Source organism: Lipotes vexillifer, unplaced genomic scaffold, assembly GCF_000442215.2.
Source record: "Lipotes vexillifer unplaced genomic scaffold, Lipotes_vexillifer_v1.1 scaffold965, whole genome shotgun sequence".
Classification (NCBI taxonomy): Eukaryota; Metazoa; Chordata; class Mammalia; order Artiodactyla; family Lipotidae; genus Lipotes; species Lipotes vexillifer.
This window is the reverse complement of record NW_006769686.1, coordinates 1345162-1359081: the sequence shown is the minus strand read 5'-3', so window position 1 is coordinate 1359081 and position 13920 is coordinate 1345162. Positions and strand designations below refer to the sequence as shown.

The 13920-nt window shown below is 59.4% G+C and overlaps 1 protein-coding gene across 1 annotated transcript in view; it reads left to right on the top strand.

Annotated features, from left to right (window-relative positions):
- Nucleotides 1-13920, top strand: part of SPEG (striated muscle enriched protein kinase) — a 57915-nt gene that overhangs the window by 35501 nt on the left and 8494 nt on the right. The window contains exons 14-30 of the mRNA XM_007445852.1: nucleotides 594-713; nucleotides 959-1063; nucleotides 1592-1798; nucleotides 2183-2306; nucleotides 2421-2596; nucleotides 5130-5242; nucleotides 5590-5758; nucleotides 6007-6103; nucleotides 6207-6407; nucleotides 7444-7501; nucleotides 8095-8172; nucleotides 8280-8458; nucleotides 8956-8982; nucleotides 9617-9769; nucleotides 9955-9997; nucleotides 11264-11332; nucleotides 11571-13512. Coding sequence (XP_007445914.1) covers nucleotides 594-713; nucleotides 959-1063; nucleotides 1592-1798; nucleotides 2183-2306; nucleotides 2421-2596; nucleotides 5130-5242; nucleotides 5590-5758; nucleotides 6007-6103; nucleotides 6207-6407; nucleotides 7444-7501; nucleotides 8095-8172; nucleotides 8280-8458; nucleotides 8956-8982; nucleotides 9617-9769; nucleotides 9955-9997; nucleotides 11264-11332; nucleotides 11571-13512 — 3861 coding nt within the window. The remainder of the gene's footprint in view (nucleotides 1-593; nucleotides 714-958; nucleotides 1064-1591; nucleotides 1799-2182; nucleotides 2307-2420; nucleotides 2597-5129; nucleotides 5243-5589; nucleotides 5759-6006; nucleotides 6104-6206; nucleotides 6408-7443; nucleotides 7502-8094; nucleotides 8173-8279; nucleotides 8459-8955; nucleotides 8983-9616; nucleotides 9770-9954; nucleotides 9998-11263; nucleotides 11333-11570; nucleotides 13513-13920) is intronic.

Sequence of the window (13920 nt, the reverse complement as noted above, 5' to 3'; positions counted from 1 at the left end):
GAGCGGTCCAGAGGGAGGAATTTTGTGAGCAAAGGCCTGGAGAAAGAACTCACGTGGCTTGTTCAGGGACCTGATGGTGGGTCAGGGTCATGACGTGTAGGAATAGCAGGAGACGAGGCCGGACGGGAGTTTGGGCTGAGGGCTTTGGAGACCACCTGGTTAGCAGTAGGTGCCATTAAGGTCCCCAGATCGAGAGATCACATGCGATGCTGCTGGTGGGGTGTGGACCGCACGCGTGGAGGTTTTCATGGGCTCTGAGCTGGAGATGGGACCGGCAGTGGCTGTGAGGATGGAGAAGAGGGGGCTCTCCAGGGCAGGAGCCCCCAGAGAGTGAACTGGCCTGGGAGGAGGATGAGAAGTGGCTGGGCCTGTAGTGCTGGAGGGACAGGCAAGAGGTGCAGGGCTGCAGGTGTGCACTTGGTAGCCTGGGCCTAGAGTGTGCTGCATGATGGACACCCTTCTTGTGTCTGCCCCACCCTTCCCTTCCACCTGTAGCGCATGGGAGTGAAGGGCCTGGCTTGGGGGGCATGGGCCCACCCTCCAAAGTATCCTCCTAGCTCAGACACAGTATCACTGTCCCACCCCGCCCACAGACCGGGATGTCCATCGCTTGGTGTTCCCTACCGTGGGACCTCAGCATGCTGGCGTCTACAAGAGCGTCATTGCCAACAAACTGGGCAAAGCGGCCTGCTATGCCCACCTCTACGTCACAGGTGAGGCAGGTACCCTCCCGGTCAGCTGTGTGCACAGCCTAGCCTCTGGCCCACCCAGGGGTCTGGGTGAGGGCGGGGCCTCCACACCAGCTCCCTCCCCCTTGGTCCCCCGGGAAGCCAGCTGGCCTTGCCTCTGCCCCTGTGGCTGTGCCCCTGGTCCCCAGCCCACTGCCTGGAGGCCTGGTGATCCTGTGGGGCCATTGAGCCCGAAAGGACCCAGCGGACGGCGGACCTGTGGCTTTCAGATGTGGTTCCAGGCCCCCCAGATGGCGCTCCACAGGTAGTGGCTGTGACCGGAAAGATGATCACACTCGCATGGAACGCCCCCAGGAGTCTCGACATGGCCATTGGTGGGTCCCAGCCACACAGGGCTATGGGTGGGGCGGGGCCACTGAGGGCACCAGGAGAGGAGGGCAAGGCCCAGGGGGGCCTACGGGTGCGGGCCTCCTCCCCACGGTGGACAGAACCCTGGCTCTGGGTCAGGAGAGGAGAGAGAAGGGGGCTGCCACGTGCCCTTCTCTTCTCAGAGGGACTGGGTGCTTGGGTCGTGGTCCTGGGGAACGCCTCTCCTTCCCTGTGCACGATCTCCTACTTCTTTGTGCCTCAGTCTCCCTACCTCAGGTAGTAGCAAGGAATCGGGACTAAGTCAAGGTCCCTCCATGCCTGTAACTGGATCCCATGCCCGACACCTCGTGGGCTCTGAGCCTGGCCAGGCCTGTGGCTGGACCGGAGCAGATAGGGGACGGGCAGAAGCGACAGGAGAAACTGAGGCAGGTCCTCAGAGCAGACTGATGATGAATCCCTGAGTCCCGAGCCAGCTGAACGGGGGCGGGGGGCACCCCAGCAAGGCCCGCCTCTAGCAGCTGCCTCCCCACCAGACCCGGACGCCCTGACCTACACTGTGCAGCACCAGGTGCTGGGCTCAGACCACTGGACAGCGCTGGTCACAGGCCTGCGGCAGCCTGGGTGGGCAGCCACCGGGCTGCGTAAGGGGGTCCAGCACGTCTTCCGGGTCCTCAGCACCACCATCAAGAGCAGCAGCAAGCCCTCCCCACCCTCTGAGCCCGTGCAGCTGCTGGACCGCGGTGAGCCTGGTGTTCTGTGGGGCGGGGGCAAGAGCTACTGGGCCAGGGAACTGGGTGTCCATGGAGGAGGCTCCAGGACCAGTGTGGACGTGATAACTAGGGCGGAATTGGTGTGGCTGGGCGCAACCCCTACCTGTCAGAGTGCTTCCTTCTTACTCCTAAAAGGATCACACGCAGTGGGCAAGGCTGAGGCTCTGGGGTCCAATCCCAGCTCTGCTGCTTGCTTCTGGCTGAGTTCCCTAGACAAGTCGCTAAACCTTTCTGAACCTCGGCTTCCTAGTCTGTAAAAATGGAGCTCGTATGGCGATTGGGAGGGTTCAAGGAGCAGTGGGTGCTGAGGATCTGGTGTCAAGCCCAGCATAGAGCCAGCCCTTCTGCTCCCAGGCCCACCCCTGGAGGAGGCGCCCGCCGTGCTGGACAAGCCAGACATCGTGTGCGTGGTGGAGGGACAGCCTGCCAGTGTCACTGTCACCTTGAACCACGTGGAGGCCCAAGTCATCTGGAGGAGGTGGGGCCCACCTGGCATGCCCTACTCTTCACGTGAGGCAGTCCCGCTCCAGCCAGCCAGGCCGACCTCCCTGGGGCTGGATCTTGGGTGACCTCCCTGTGCTGTGTCCCTTAGCTGCCGAGGGGCCCTCCTAGAGGCCCGGGCGGGTGTGTATGAGCTGAGCCAGCCAGATGATGACCAGTACTGTCTTCGGATCTGCCGGGTGGGCCGCCGGGACGTGGGGGCCCTCACTTGCACTGCTCACAACCGCCATGGCACACAGGCCTGCTCGGTCACACTGGAGCTGGCAGGTAGGTGACAGCCGCCTCCTTCCCTCCCCTCCCTCTGAGGCCCACAGCCCTCTCCTCACACCCCCAGGTGAACACACCCACCTGCCAATCCTAGGTCTCCCCTCTCAGGCCTGGCCATAATAATAGCAGTACTAATAAGATACTTATTGAGCACCTAGTATGTGCCAGGCTCAGTGCTAAGTACCTCACGTGTATCACCTCATTTAATATTTACATCAACCCTGTGAGATGAAGTCAGTTATTATCGCCATTTTACAGATGAAAAACTGAGGTGTGCTAAGTAACAGGCCCAAAGTCACACAACCTAATAAGTCTGGAGCTGGGATTCAAGCCTGGATGCCCTACTCCAAAGCCAGACAGTGTTCTTAGATCCTGTGTTAAACACAACAGGAAATAGTACCTCAAATGAAACGAAGTGGGAGGAGGTGGGGGACCAAGTCAATTTAAAAAAGAAAAAGAAAAAAAAAAAAAAAGAAGAAAAAGGCCCAAGTGAGGCACCTTATCCCCAGACTCCCAGCTCTGGGGATCCTGGCTGCTGCCCTTTCACACAAGCCTGTTTGACAAGCCCTTCCAACCTTTGCAGTGAGGACCCTTTTTATAATTTCTCGTTTCGAGATGTAGTCTCTCAGACTGTAACATGCATAGAGTAGTAATTGTCTTGTTTTCCGGTTTGTTAATTAACTCTAGACATATGTAACTGCCACTCCGAACGTCAGATCAGCGTGAGCTAAACAGTGTTACCTGCTGAGTAGATAAGATTCCAACCAACTGCAAAGAAAGTGACATTTTAGTTAGCACAGGCCATCTTATCAGGGGGTAAATGTACATTTTCTAGTGCTTTAAAAAAAAATTGTTGACGTTCACTTGAAATCTTCTGGTCCTTTGACCTTCATAGACTGACCTCTGTCACTGCCCCCATCCCCACTCCCAGCAGACCAGGGACCAGATTCCTAGAGGGCAGAGCAGGCAGCCTTAAAGTAGGAGAGAGGTGGCAGTAGGGTGTGTGAGGAGGAGATACGGGGACACTACTGGCCCGGCGGTAGATGGGGTACTGGTTTCCCTTTTATGTGTCTTCCCCTTTGTCCAGCTTCCCCCCACCTCATCCTGGCACTTCCTACTCAGCCACCCCTTTGCTCCTTGGTTGTGTGTGTGTGTGTGTGTGTGTGTGTTTTGTTTTGTCGGCCGTACTACATGGCCTGTGGGATCTTAGTTCCCCAACCAGGGATTGAACCTGGGCGCCCCACCCCACCATGCAGTGGAAGCCCAGGGCTAACCACTGGACCACCAGGGAATTCCCAACCGCTTTGCTCCTTGACAGTACCATCTGCAGGATTCATCTTTCTTCCCAGATATAGGAGGAGCCCTGGGGTTTGGGGAGGCTCTGGACACTGAGAGCCCTGCAGCCAGCCTGGCTGGGACAGTGACTGAGGGACACCGAGTCCCAGCTGGTCAGGGCTAGAGCAGGCCTGGGGCTTGGAACCACACCCCCTCCTGCTGTGCCCCACCCCCTACCCCCCAGGTGGGTGGAATGGCCTCTTTTCCCCACACCTGCTCCGCTGATGCATCTTCCCCAGGATGACCTCCCCCTTTATCTGTATAAAGGCTGAGCTGTGTGCCTGTGGCCAGGTAGTGCTCCTTGCCCAGCACCCCTGCTTTTCCCTCAGGGCCTCTCTCTCCCACTCTCTTTGAAGCCCAGATCCTCAAACATTCTCAGAGGAGGGGGAGGGCACCAGGAAGTCATAGGCTTCTTCGAAAAGCACAGGCACATTGGAATATGTATTTAATTCCATCATGAGAATTAGAAGCTGCTTTACCAGGAAATAACACAACCGCATGATATGTGCAGAGAATAAAATCAGTCACATGTGGGAGAACTAAACTGAGAATCGGTACCCGTGGATTCATCTTGCCATCTCCCAGATGGTTGAAGGCCCCTTAAATATTTAAATAAGATTCAGAGAGAAAACTTCAAGATAGAGGCAATGCCCTCCATGAACTTGATTCAGGGTCATAGACTGAGCCGCCTGCAGGGCCCAGGACGGTTAGAGTTCGAGAAGCCCACGGTTGAACTGTGCTGAAGGGCCACCACCCACAGGGGGCAGTATCGGCCACTCCTCGCCAGCCCATTAATGCAGTGAGGGAAGCAGCTCAGGACAGCCAGTCCTGATTTTCCAAGAGAGGCAGGAAGTCCAGATTTCTTTTGTGTGTGAAAATCTCCTAATTTCAAAGCTGGCAAATGAATACTGAGAGCCAAACAAAGCAAGCCTGCACCCCCGGCTTGGGTTTTCTGGGATTTGGAGAACATCACGTTTGGATTTGCAGGGACAGCGTTTGGTCCAGGCCAGGAACTCATGTTGCTGGGGGTGGAGTTTGAGAGCCCCAGGGTGGGCTGCTGGGGCTCTGCGGTGGGGGTGGGGGTGGGGGTCTGGTGTTCCGCCTGAGCCAGTTGCTGAGGGAGGGCTTAGAGAGGCAGGCCCCGTGACCCCCATATTCTCTCCCCTCCCTCCCCCACCCTCACCCCTGTGTGTTTCAGAGGCCCCTCGGTTTGAGTCCATCATGGAGGACGTCGAGGTGGGAGCTGGAGAAACCGCTCGCTTCGCTGTGGTGGTTGAGGGGAAACCACTGCCGGACATCATGTGGTACAAGGTCAGAGGCTGACGAAGGCGTCCTTGAGTCCGAGCTGGGGCTGGCCAGGAGCCTAGGGGGAAGGGAGGAGTGATTTTCTGGGGGCGTGGGAGGGGTCAGGGGAGCCTGGACAAAGAACAGAGCAGTTGCCAGAGGTGTGATAAGGAGGAGGAAGTGGGACCCAGAGGTGCTGGTGACGCTGGGAAATAAGGGTGGAGCTGATCCTGGATCTGAGCAAGGCCCCTAGGGCGGAGATAACGGTGGGCCCTAAGGTAGAGATGAGACTGGGTCTCTGGCGTGGAGGTAAAGCCGGGTCCCAGGTGGAGGGGAAGCCAGGCCTGGACTGGAGGTGACGGCCACCTCTGCAGGACGAGGCGCTGCTGACCGAGAGCAACCACGTCAGCTTCGTGTACGAGGAGAATGAGTGCTCCCTGGTGGTGCTCAGCGCGGGGTCCCAGGACGGAGGCGTCTACACCTGCACGGCCCGCAACCTGGCTGGCGAAGTCTCCTGCAAAGCAGAGTTGGCTGTGCACTCAGGTGGGCTGGAGTTCAAGAGGAGTAAGGCCAAGGGCTCACCCAGGAATCCCATGTGAGCGCCCTCCCACCAGGAATCACTCACCCGGCCCTTCACTCCAGACCACCACCTGCTCCAGCCCCAGCAGCGCTGCCTCGGGCGCCAGCATTCTTGCTTCTCTTCCGCGTGTCTTCCACCTGCCCTCCCTGTCCCAGTCTCTGCCCTCGTTCCTTCTTGCCCTCTCCACCTAACACCTGGCATCTCTCCTCAGCTCAGACAGCTATGGAGGTGGAGGGGGTCAGGGAAGACGAGGAGCGGCGAGGAAGGAGACTCAGCGACTTCTATGACATCCACCAGGAGATCGGCAGGTGTGGGTCTAGGAGGGGGGTGTGGTGTCCAGGGCCCAAGGGAGGCTGGGCCTGAGGCTCAGCAACTGCCTGAGCCCTGTCCTCTCCCCGTGTCCTCACCCAGGGGTGCCTTCTCCTACCTGCGGCGTGTAGTGGAGCGAAGCTCCGGCCTGGAGTTCGCAGCCAAGTTCATCCCCAGTCAGGCCAAGCCAAAGGCATCGGCATGGCGAGAGGCCCGGCTGCTGGCCCAGCTCCAGCATGACTGCATCCTCTACTTCCATGAGGCCTTCGAGAGGCGCCGGGGACTTGTCATTGTCACCGAGCTGTATCCTGGGACAGGCTGGATGGGTGGGGGACACATGGCCTGAATGACTGGTCCTTGTAAGAGCCAATTAGCGACACGTTTCACACTTTACAAAATGGTCCCATTGACAGCTGGGAGCTCTGAAGACATCTTATAAATACTTCAGAGTGGAGTCTGGAGACTTGTGTGAAAAACAACATTTTTCAGCTTAAATTTACATAGCACTTGATGTGTGCCTGGCAGTGTTCTAGGAGTTTTACAGATATTAATCTATTTAATCATCGCATATGCTTATCTCTTGGAATTTTATTATCCTCATTTTATAGATGATGAAACTAAGGTATAGAGAAGTTAAGTAACTCACCCGAGGTCACACAGGTGGCAAAAGGCACGTGATTTTTATCATGAAATGCAGTACAGTATATCTGAACGTTTGCAGTGACCCCATTAATACTTGGCTTTATTTGAGAGGCTCTTCTCGTAAAGAATGGATTTTATCCTTTCATAAGAGCTATGGTTAAACAAAGTCACACTGAGGTAAGGATGCTGGATGGTTGGCTTGTCACTGCCAGCTGTAGGGTGACCGTGTCCTACATGCTAGCCTCCCAGTCTGTACTGTTCGAACCCAAACCTCAGTAAATTGACAAATTATTATGTGTCGTGGGCCTTCTGGGTGATTCTCAAATAGAGTCAAGGAGCTCCATCCACAGTCAACAAAACGCTGCTCTAACCTGATCCTTAAAGGTACTTCACAAGGTGGGTGAGAGGAGTCTTATCCCTATTTGACACCGGAGGGAACCTAGGCTCAGAAAGGTTAGGCGACTTGCCTGAGATCCCACAGCAAGTGAGAGTTCAAGCAGGGTTGTCCCATCTAAGCACCCAGATGACAGGGGGAAGAGGGAAGGTACAGTTGCTCACTGGTAGCAGATGTGCTTTTCGGGGAAGGAGGACCCTGTGCTGAGCTCGGACCCGACTTGAGCTCTGAGGGTGGAGGGCACTGCCTAAGGCAGGCCCAGCAGTTGGCACTGGTCACTGTTCTCCTTGATCTAGGACATAGCTGCACAGAGGAGCTGCTGGAGCGAATGGCCAGGAAACCCACCGTGTGTGAGTCTGAGGTGAGGGCAGTGGGTGGTAGGGGCCAGGTTGGGCGCCAGTGTTCACCCACCTGAGCTCTGAGACCCGAGGAGTGCGTCCTGGGCATGCCATCTGTGCCCACGAATAGGCCAGGGGTGGTGGTGGAGAGCACTGTTAGGTAGGCAGCAAAGCCCCCTTCCCCCATCAGAGCAGACCCCCATGCTGGGACTTAAATTGTCTTCTGAAAATTTCGGCACCCACCCTGGCCCCCAACTCTGTTGTTTCCCAGTATTCCTCACATAAAGGTTCCTCAAGCCTTACCCCAGAAGGAGCCCCATCTAGACTCTGTTCAGTCTCAATGCTGTCCTGCCATGTAGGGCTTTACAAGTTGTGCACTGCACAATTCTTTTTATTATCATGCAAATGGCACCCTCCTATAATGGTGCTGTGCCCAACTTGTGCAGCTGTATATGGAAGCCCTGAATCTCAGTAACCCCAAACCTATGTTTCAGCCCCCTCCACCAGCCACCTGAAGGCCACTTCCCAAGCATGGCCTGGCTTCTTGCTACAACCCTGGTGGTGATCAAACATAATACCCCCCCTCCCCCGGACTCTGGGCCTCCTGTTTCCACAGATCCGGGCCTATATGCGGCAGGTGCTAGAGGGAATATGCTACTTGCACAAGAACCGTGTGCTGCACCTGGATGTCAAGGTGAGATGCAGGTGTGGGGTGGGGAGCAGGCAGCACCTGTGGGAGCCAGGCACTGGGGCGTCCTCCCCGCTGCACTCAGCTCCCATGTCTTGCCTTGTGTCCTGCAGCCTGAGAACCTGCTGATATGGGATGGTGTTGAGGGTGAAGAGCAGGTGAGGATCTGTGACTTTGGGAACGCTCAGAAGCTGACTCCGGGAGAGCTCCAGTACTGCCAGTATGGCACACCCGAGTTCGTGGCACCCGAGGTTGTCAACCAGACCCCTGTCTCTGGGGTCACTGACATCTGGTAACGTTGGCATACTGGGCTGCTGGGACGGGCCAGGGCAGCTTCCCTCAGTGCCATGCTGAGGGCTCGCTCAGTGGCACAGAGGAGCTTTACTAAGCCCAGATGCCTACTGTGACAGTTGGCTGGTGGCATTGCTCACGGGGGTCTCCTGCCCATGTCACTACCTCCCCCTCATCCATTAGGGCTGACCCAGTCACTCAGGGCCTCAGCCCTCACAGTCCTGGGTGCTGGGCCTCCGCACCTACAGCCACCTTGTCTCCCCCAGTGAGGCGGGCAAAGGTCTCTTGGTCCCCAGACTCCTCTGGGCTTCCTAGGCCGGCCCTGCCATGACCCTTAAGTCCTCCAGGCATGTCGGGATCTCTGGGTTCAGGGTCCTCCCCCAAGGAGGCAGCCCTGTGCCCATTTGTCCACGGCAGTGTTCACAGGGAGGACCTTTCCTCAGTAGATCAGTGGGAGCTGGGCTGTCCTCTTACGCATCCACTCTCCTTTCCCCTCAGGCCCGTGGGTGTCGTCGCCTTCCTCTGGTAAGGACCCCTCTGCACTCAGGACCCCGTCTCCTAACAGTCTCGTAGCAGGCCCACCCCTAACGTTTGCAGAGCCTGGGGCAATAGAGAAGTTGGGGGCCTGCAGCCTGCCTCTTCTCTTCTGCACCCTGGTTCCTTCCTGCACTGGGAGGGGCCTCACATGCATGAATGTGGATACCCAGACTGAGTGTCCAAGCTCTGTCCGCCACCACACCCCTCCATAAGGGGTGGGCACACGTGGCATGCTTGGGAGGCCAGTGCCGGCTCAGTGCTATTTAGGCAGGGAACTAGTCCAGAACATGGGCTACAAAGGGAAGGCCCAGGCTCCGGGGGCATATCCCCTTGGCACAGGCTCCTCACCTCAGGGACAGGCCGCGGCTGGAGGAGGGCTGGAACAGGTCCTCTAGAGCATGGGCCTGGGATAAGGACCTGGTGGCCCAGGTCTCAAGGCAGTACTGCCTCCTTGCCCATTCAGGGGATCGAGTAGGGGCAGGACAGGCAAAACTCTGCAAGATTCTGCCCAGATTCACCCAGCCTCCGCCTGTCCCCGGCCCTGTGCTCCCACTGGCACCCCACTTTGTCTCATCTCAGCCCCGGGGCCCACCTCTCACTCCAGCCATCTCCACCCCTGCAGCCTGACGGGAATCTCTCCGTTTGTTGGGGAGAACGATCGGACAACATTGATGAACATCCGAAACTACAATGTGGCCTTCGAAGAGACCACGTTCCTGAGCCTGAGCAGGGAGGCCCGGGGCTTCCTCATCAAAGTGCTGGTGCAGGACCGGCTGTGAGTACAAGGCCCGAGGAGCCTCCCCCATGCAGAGTCCCCTCACGCCGCCCCTACTCCTGCCCAAGCCTCCGCCCATAGACAGTCAATCCCCCAACTTCTTAGAGGCCCTGTTTTCCCAAACATTTATTGAATGAATGAATGAATGAATGATAAATCCCTTCTTAATTCTCTTTCCTTTGCAGGAGGCCTACCGCAGAGGAGACCCTAGAACATCCTTGGTTTAAAGTGAGTCTTGTCTTGCAAAATGGTGATAGAAGAGGTGGAAGGAGTGAGAACATTATTAACAGCTCCATTTTATTGAGTCCCTAGTGTATACAGTAACCATGATATGCATTTTATTTACATATGATCTGTTAGCCTGACAACAGCTCTACAAAGGAAGGTATTATCACTCCCCTTTTGCTGATAAGGAAACTGAGGCTCAGCTTGGGGTATCATGGACTCCAAGGCACAGGTCTGGACTCCCACCCCTCATCCTAGGGATGCACATCAGTGTTCTCCCTGGCTCTCGAGACCAGCCCCAGTCCTCCTCACTCCTGTGGCTCGCCTCCATCCTGCCCTGGTCCCACACACTGTGCTTGGGTGGGTGGCCTGGCTGTCTTGTCCTCTTGGTTGTTTTTTTTTTGTTTTTTTTTTGTTTTTTTGCGGTACGCGGGCCTCTCACCGTTGTGGCCTCTCCCGGTGCGGAGCACAGGCTCCGGACGCGCAGGCTCAGCGGCCATGGCTCACGGGCCCAGCCGCTCCACGTCATGTGGGATCTTCCTGGACCGGGGCACGAACCTGTGTCCCCTGCATCGGCAGGCGGACTCTCAACCACTGTGCCACCAGGGAAGCCCGTCCTTTTGGTTGTGAACTCCCTATGGCAGAGTTCTCACTCATCTTCAAACTCCAGCACTGCAGGGCACAGCGCCAGGCAGAGGGAGGGGTTAGGCAAATGACCCAGAAAGAGCAACTGAACAAACCGTCCAGGGAGCATTGTGCTGGGTCAACAGAAGGCCGAGGTCATTCTGGTATCTGTCCTTGAAGTACAAGCCTGGTCTCTCAGATCAGAAATGAGCTCTGAAAAAGTAGCTGAGGGAAGCCTCTGAGGTCTGGCCCCCCCAAGGCTCCAGATAGATGTCTGGGGCACTGTCTCTACATGGAGACAGATGGTGAGCTGGAGAGCAGGGTTCAAGCTGCGGGCCTGAGCACAGGCCTCCCAGGACAGCCAGTGTACCAGGACAGGGCCTTGAGCCCTGGTGTAAGCTCTGAAGCCTAGGAGCCACCGATTTCCTGCCTCTCCGCCTAGGTTCAGGCAATTTGTCCACATGTGGGAACGTTGACGGTGGGAGTTATTGTGACAGATCCCCTGGGAAAGGGAGCCCCAGGAGCCCAGACTTGACGCTGCTCTGTCTACTGTCCCCTCCTGTGGATGTTGTCTCTCCATTGCCAAACCTGGAAGGTTAGGGTTGACAGATGACTTTCCCTCAGGCCCTCTTTCTTGGTTTACAGGCACAGGCAAGGGGCGCAGAGGTGAGCACGGATCACTTAAAGCTGTTCCTCTCCCGGCGGAGATGGCAGGTGAGTTTGGCTGGGCCCTGCTCTGTGGCTTCATCTTATTCTACAGCCTTCTCTCTCTAACCCTGCTTTTTCTGTCAGGTGCCCTCATTTCTGCTCATCTGTCTTCATCCGCCTTTTAATTCTCTCAGCTCCCACTTCTGCCTGCCGTAGGCCTTCTCCCCCGGGCATGAGGTGGGCCTGAGTGGGTCAGTTTGGCCCCATGGGTCCCTCAGGTCTGACTGTAGTACCCTGTCTCCAGCGCTCCCAGATCAGCTACAAGTGCCACCTGGTGCTGCGCCCCATCCCTGAGCTGCTGCGGGCACCCCCGGAGCGGGTGTGGGTGGCCGTACCCAGAAGACCACCCCCTAGTGGAGGGCTGTCGTCCTCCTCCGATTCTGAAGAGGAAGAGCTGGAGGAGCTGCCCTCAGTGCCCCGGCCACTGCAGCCTGAGTTCTCGGGCTCCCGGGTGTCCCTCACTGACATTCCCACTGAGGATGAGGCCCTGGGCGCCCCAGAGGCTGGGGCCGCCACCCCCATGGACTGGCAGGAGCAAGGAAACGCCCCTTCTCAGCACCAGGAGGCCCCCAGCCCTCAGGTCCTCCCCTCCCCAGGCCAGGAGCTCAGCCCCCGGCGGGGAGAGCTCCGGAGGGGCAGCTCGGCTGAGAGCGCCCTGCCCCGGGCCGGGCCGAGGGAGCCGGGCCGGGGCCTGCACAAGGCAGCATCTGTAGAGCTGCCGCAGCGCCGAAGCCCCAGCCCGGGGGCCACCCGCCTGACCCGAGGAGGCCTGGGCGAGGGCGAGTATGCCCAGAGGCTGCAGGCCCTGCGCCAGCGGCTGCTGCGGGGTGGCCCTGAGGATGGCAAGGTCAGCGGCCTAAGGGGCCCCCTGCTGGAGAGCCTGGGGGGCCGTGCCCGGGACCCCCGGCTGGCTCGGGCCGCCTCCAGCGAGGCAGCACCCCACCACCAGCACCCGCCCGAGCCCCGGGGTCTGCAGAAGAGCAGCAGCTTCTCGCAGGCTGAGGCGGCGCCCGGGGGCCGGCACCGCCGAGCTGGGGCACCGCTCGAGATCCCCGTGGCCCGGCTCGGGGCCCTCGGGCTGCAGGAGTCTCCCTCCTTGTCCGCCCTTAGCGAGGCCCAGCTATCTAGCCCGGCGCGGCCCGGTGTCCCTAAGGCTTCAGAACCTCCTGTCGCCGCACCCAGTGATGCTGCACAGCCCTCGGCACCCCAGCCTGCCAGAGAGAAGGCCCCAGAGTCCACGCCAGAACCAGCCCCCAAGCCTACACAGCACCCCCTAGCTCCGCAAACCCTAGCGGCCCCCCTCACACCCTATGCCCAGATCATGCAGTCGCTCCAGCTGTCAGGCCACGCGCAAGGCCCCCTGCAGGGCCCTGTCGCATCGCCGTCGGAACCCAAGCCCCACCCGGCTGTGTTCGCCAGGGTGGCCTCCCCACCTCCGGGAGCCTCCGAGAAGCGCCTGCCTTCGGCCGGGGCTCCGCCAGGGCCAGCAGAGAAAGCCCGGGTCCCTGCGGTGCCCCGCCGACCAGGGAGCAGTCTCAGCAGCAGCATCGAGAACCTGGAGTCGGAGGCCGTGTTCGAAGCCAAGTTCAAGCGCAGCCGTGAGTCGCCCCTGTCGCGGGGGCTGCGGCTGCTGAGCCGCTCGCGCTCCGAGGAGCGCGGCCTCTTCCGCGGCGCGGACGAGGAGGACGGCATGTACCGGCCCAGCCCGGCGGGAACGCCGCTGGAGCTGGTGCGACGGCCCGAGCGCTCCCGCTCCGTGCAGGACCTCAGGGCGGTCGGGGAGCCGGGCCTCGTCCGCCGCCTCTCGCTGTCGCTGTCCCAACGCCTGCGGCGGACCCCACCCGCGCAGCGCCACCCGGCCTGGGAGGCCCGCGGTGGGGATGGGGAGAGCTCAGAGGGCGGCAGCTCGGCGCGGGGCTCCCCGGTACCGGCGGTGCGCAGGAGGCTCAGTTCCACGCTGGAGCGGCTGTCGAGCCGCTTGCAGCGCAGCGGCAGCAGCGAGGACTCCGGCGGCTCGTCGGTCCGTAGCACGCCGCTGTTCAGCCGGCTGCGCAGGGCCACGTCTGAGGGCGAGAGTCTGCGGCGCCTGGGCCTCGCGCACAACCAGCTGGCCGCCCAGGCCGGCGCCACCACGCCTTCCGCGGAGTCCCTGGGCTCCGAGGCCAGCGCCACGTCGGGCTCCTCAGGTGAGGAGGGGCCCGGCGGGAGAGTGGAGGGCGAATGTGTGAACGAGTGTGTTTGGAGTGCGGGTGTGGGGCTGGGATGACAGGTGCGCTGGAGGGACGCTCTGGGAGAAGGAGAGGGCCAGGGACACCCACCGCAAAGAGGCTCGGGCGTTTCTGGAGTCCCTGAGGACGGAATTGGCAGGGCTGGGCTGACGCGAGGCCGAGGGGCAGAGGCTGGTGTGGGAACAGGCTAGGGTCGGGGCCAGAAGTTCTCTGTTCTCTCGTACCGGCTGGGCAAGTGCTCATGGGCCTGGTTCTTAGCAGCTCCTGCAGAAAGCCGAAGACGCCTGCGCTGGGGCCTCTCTCGGCTGCGGAAGGACAAGGGGTTGTCACAGCCAAATCCCTCTGGCAGCGTCCAGGGGAATTTGG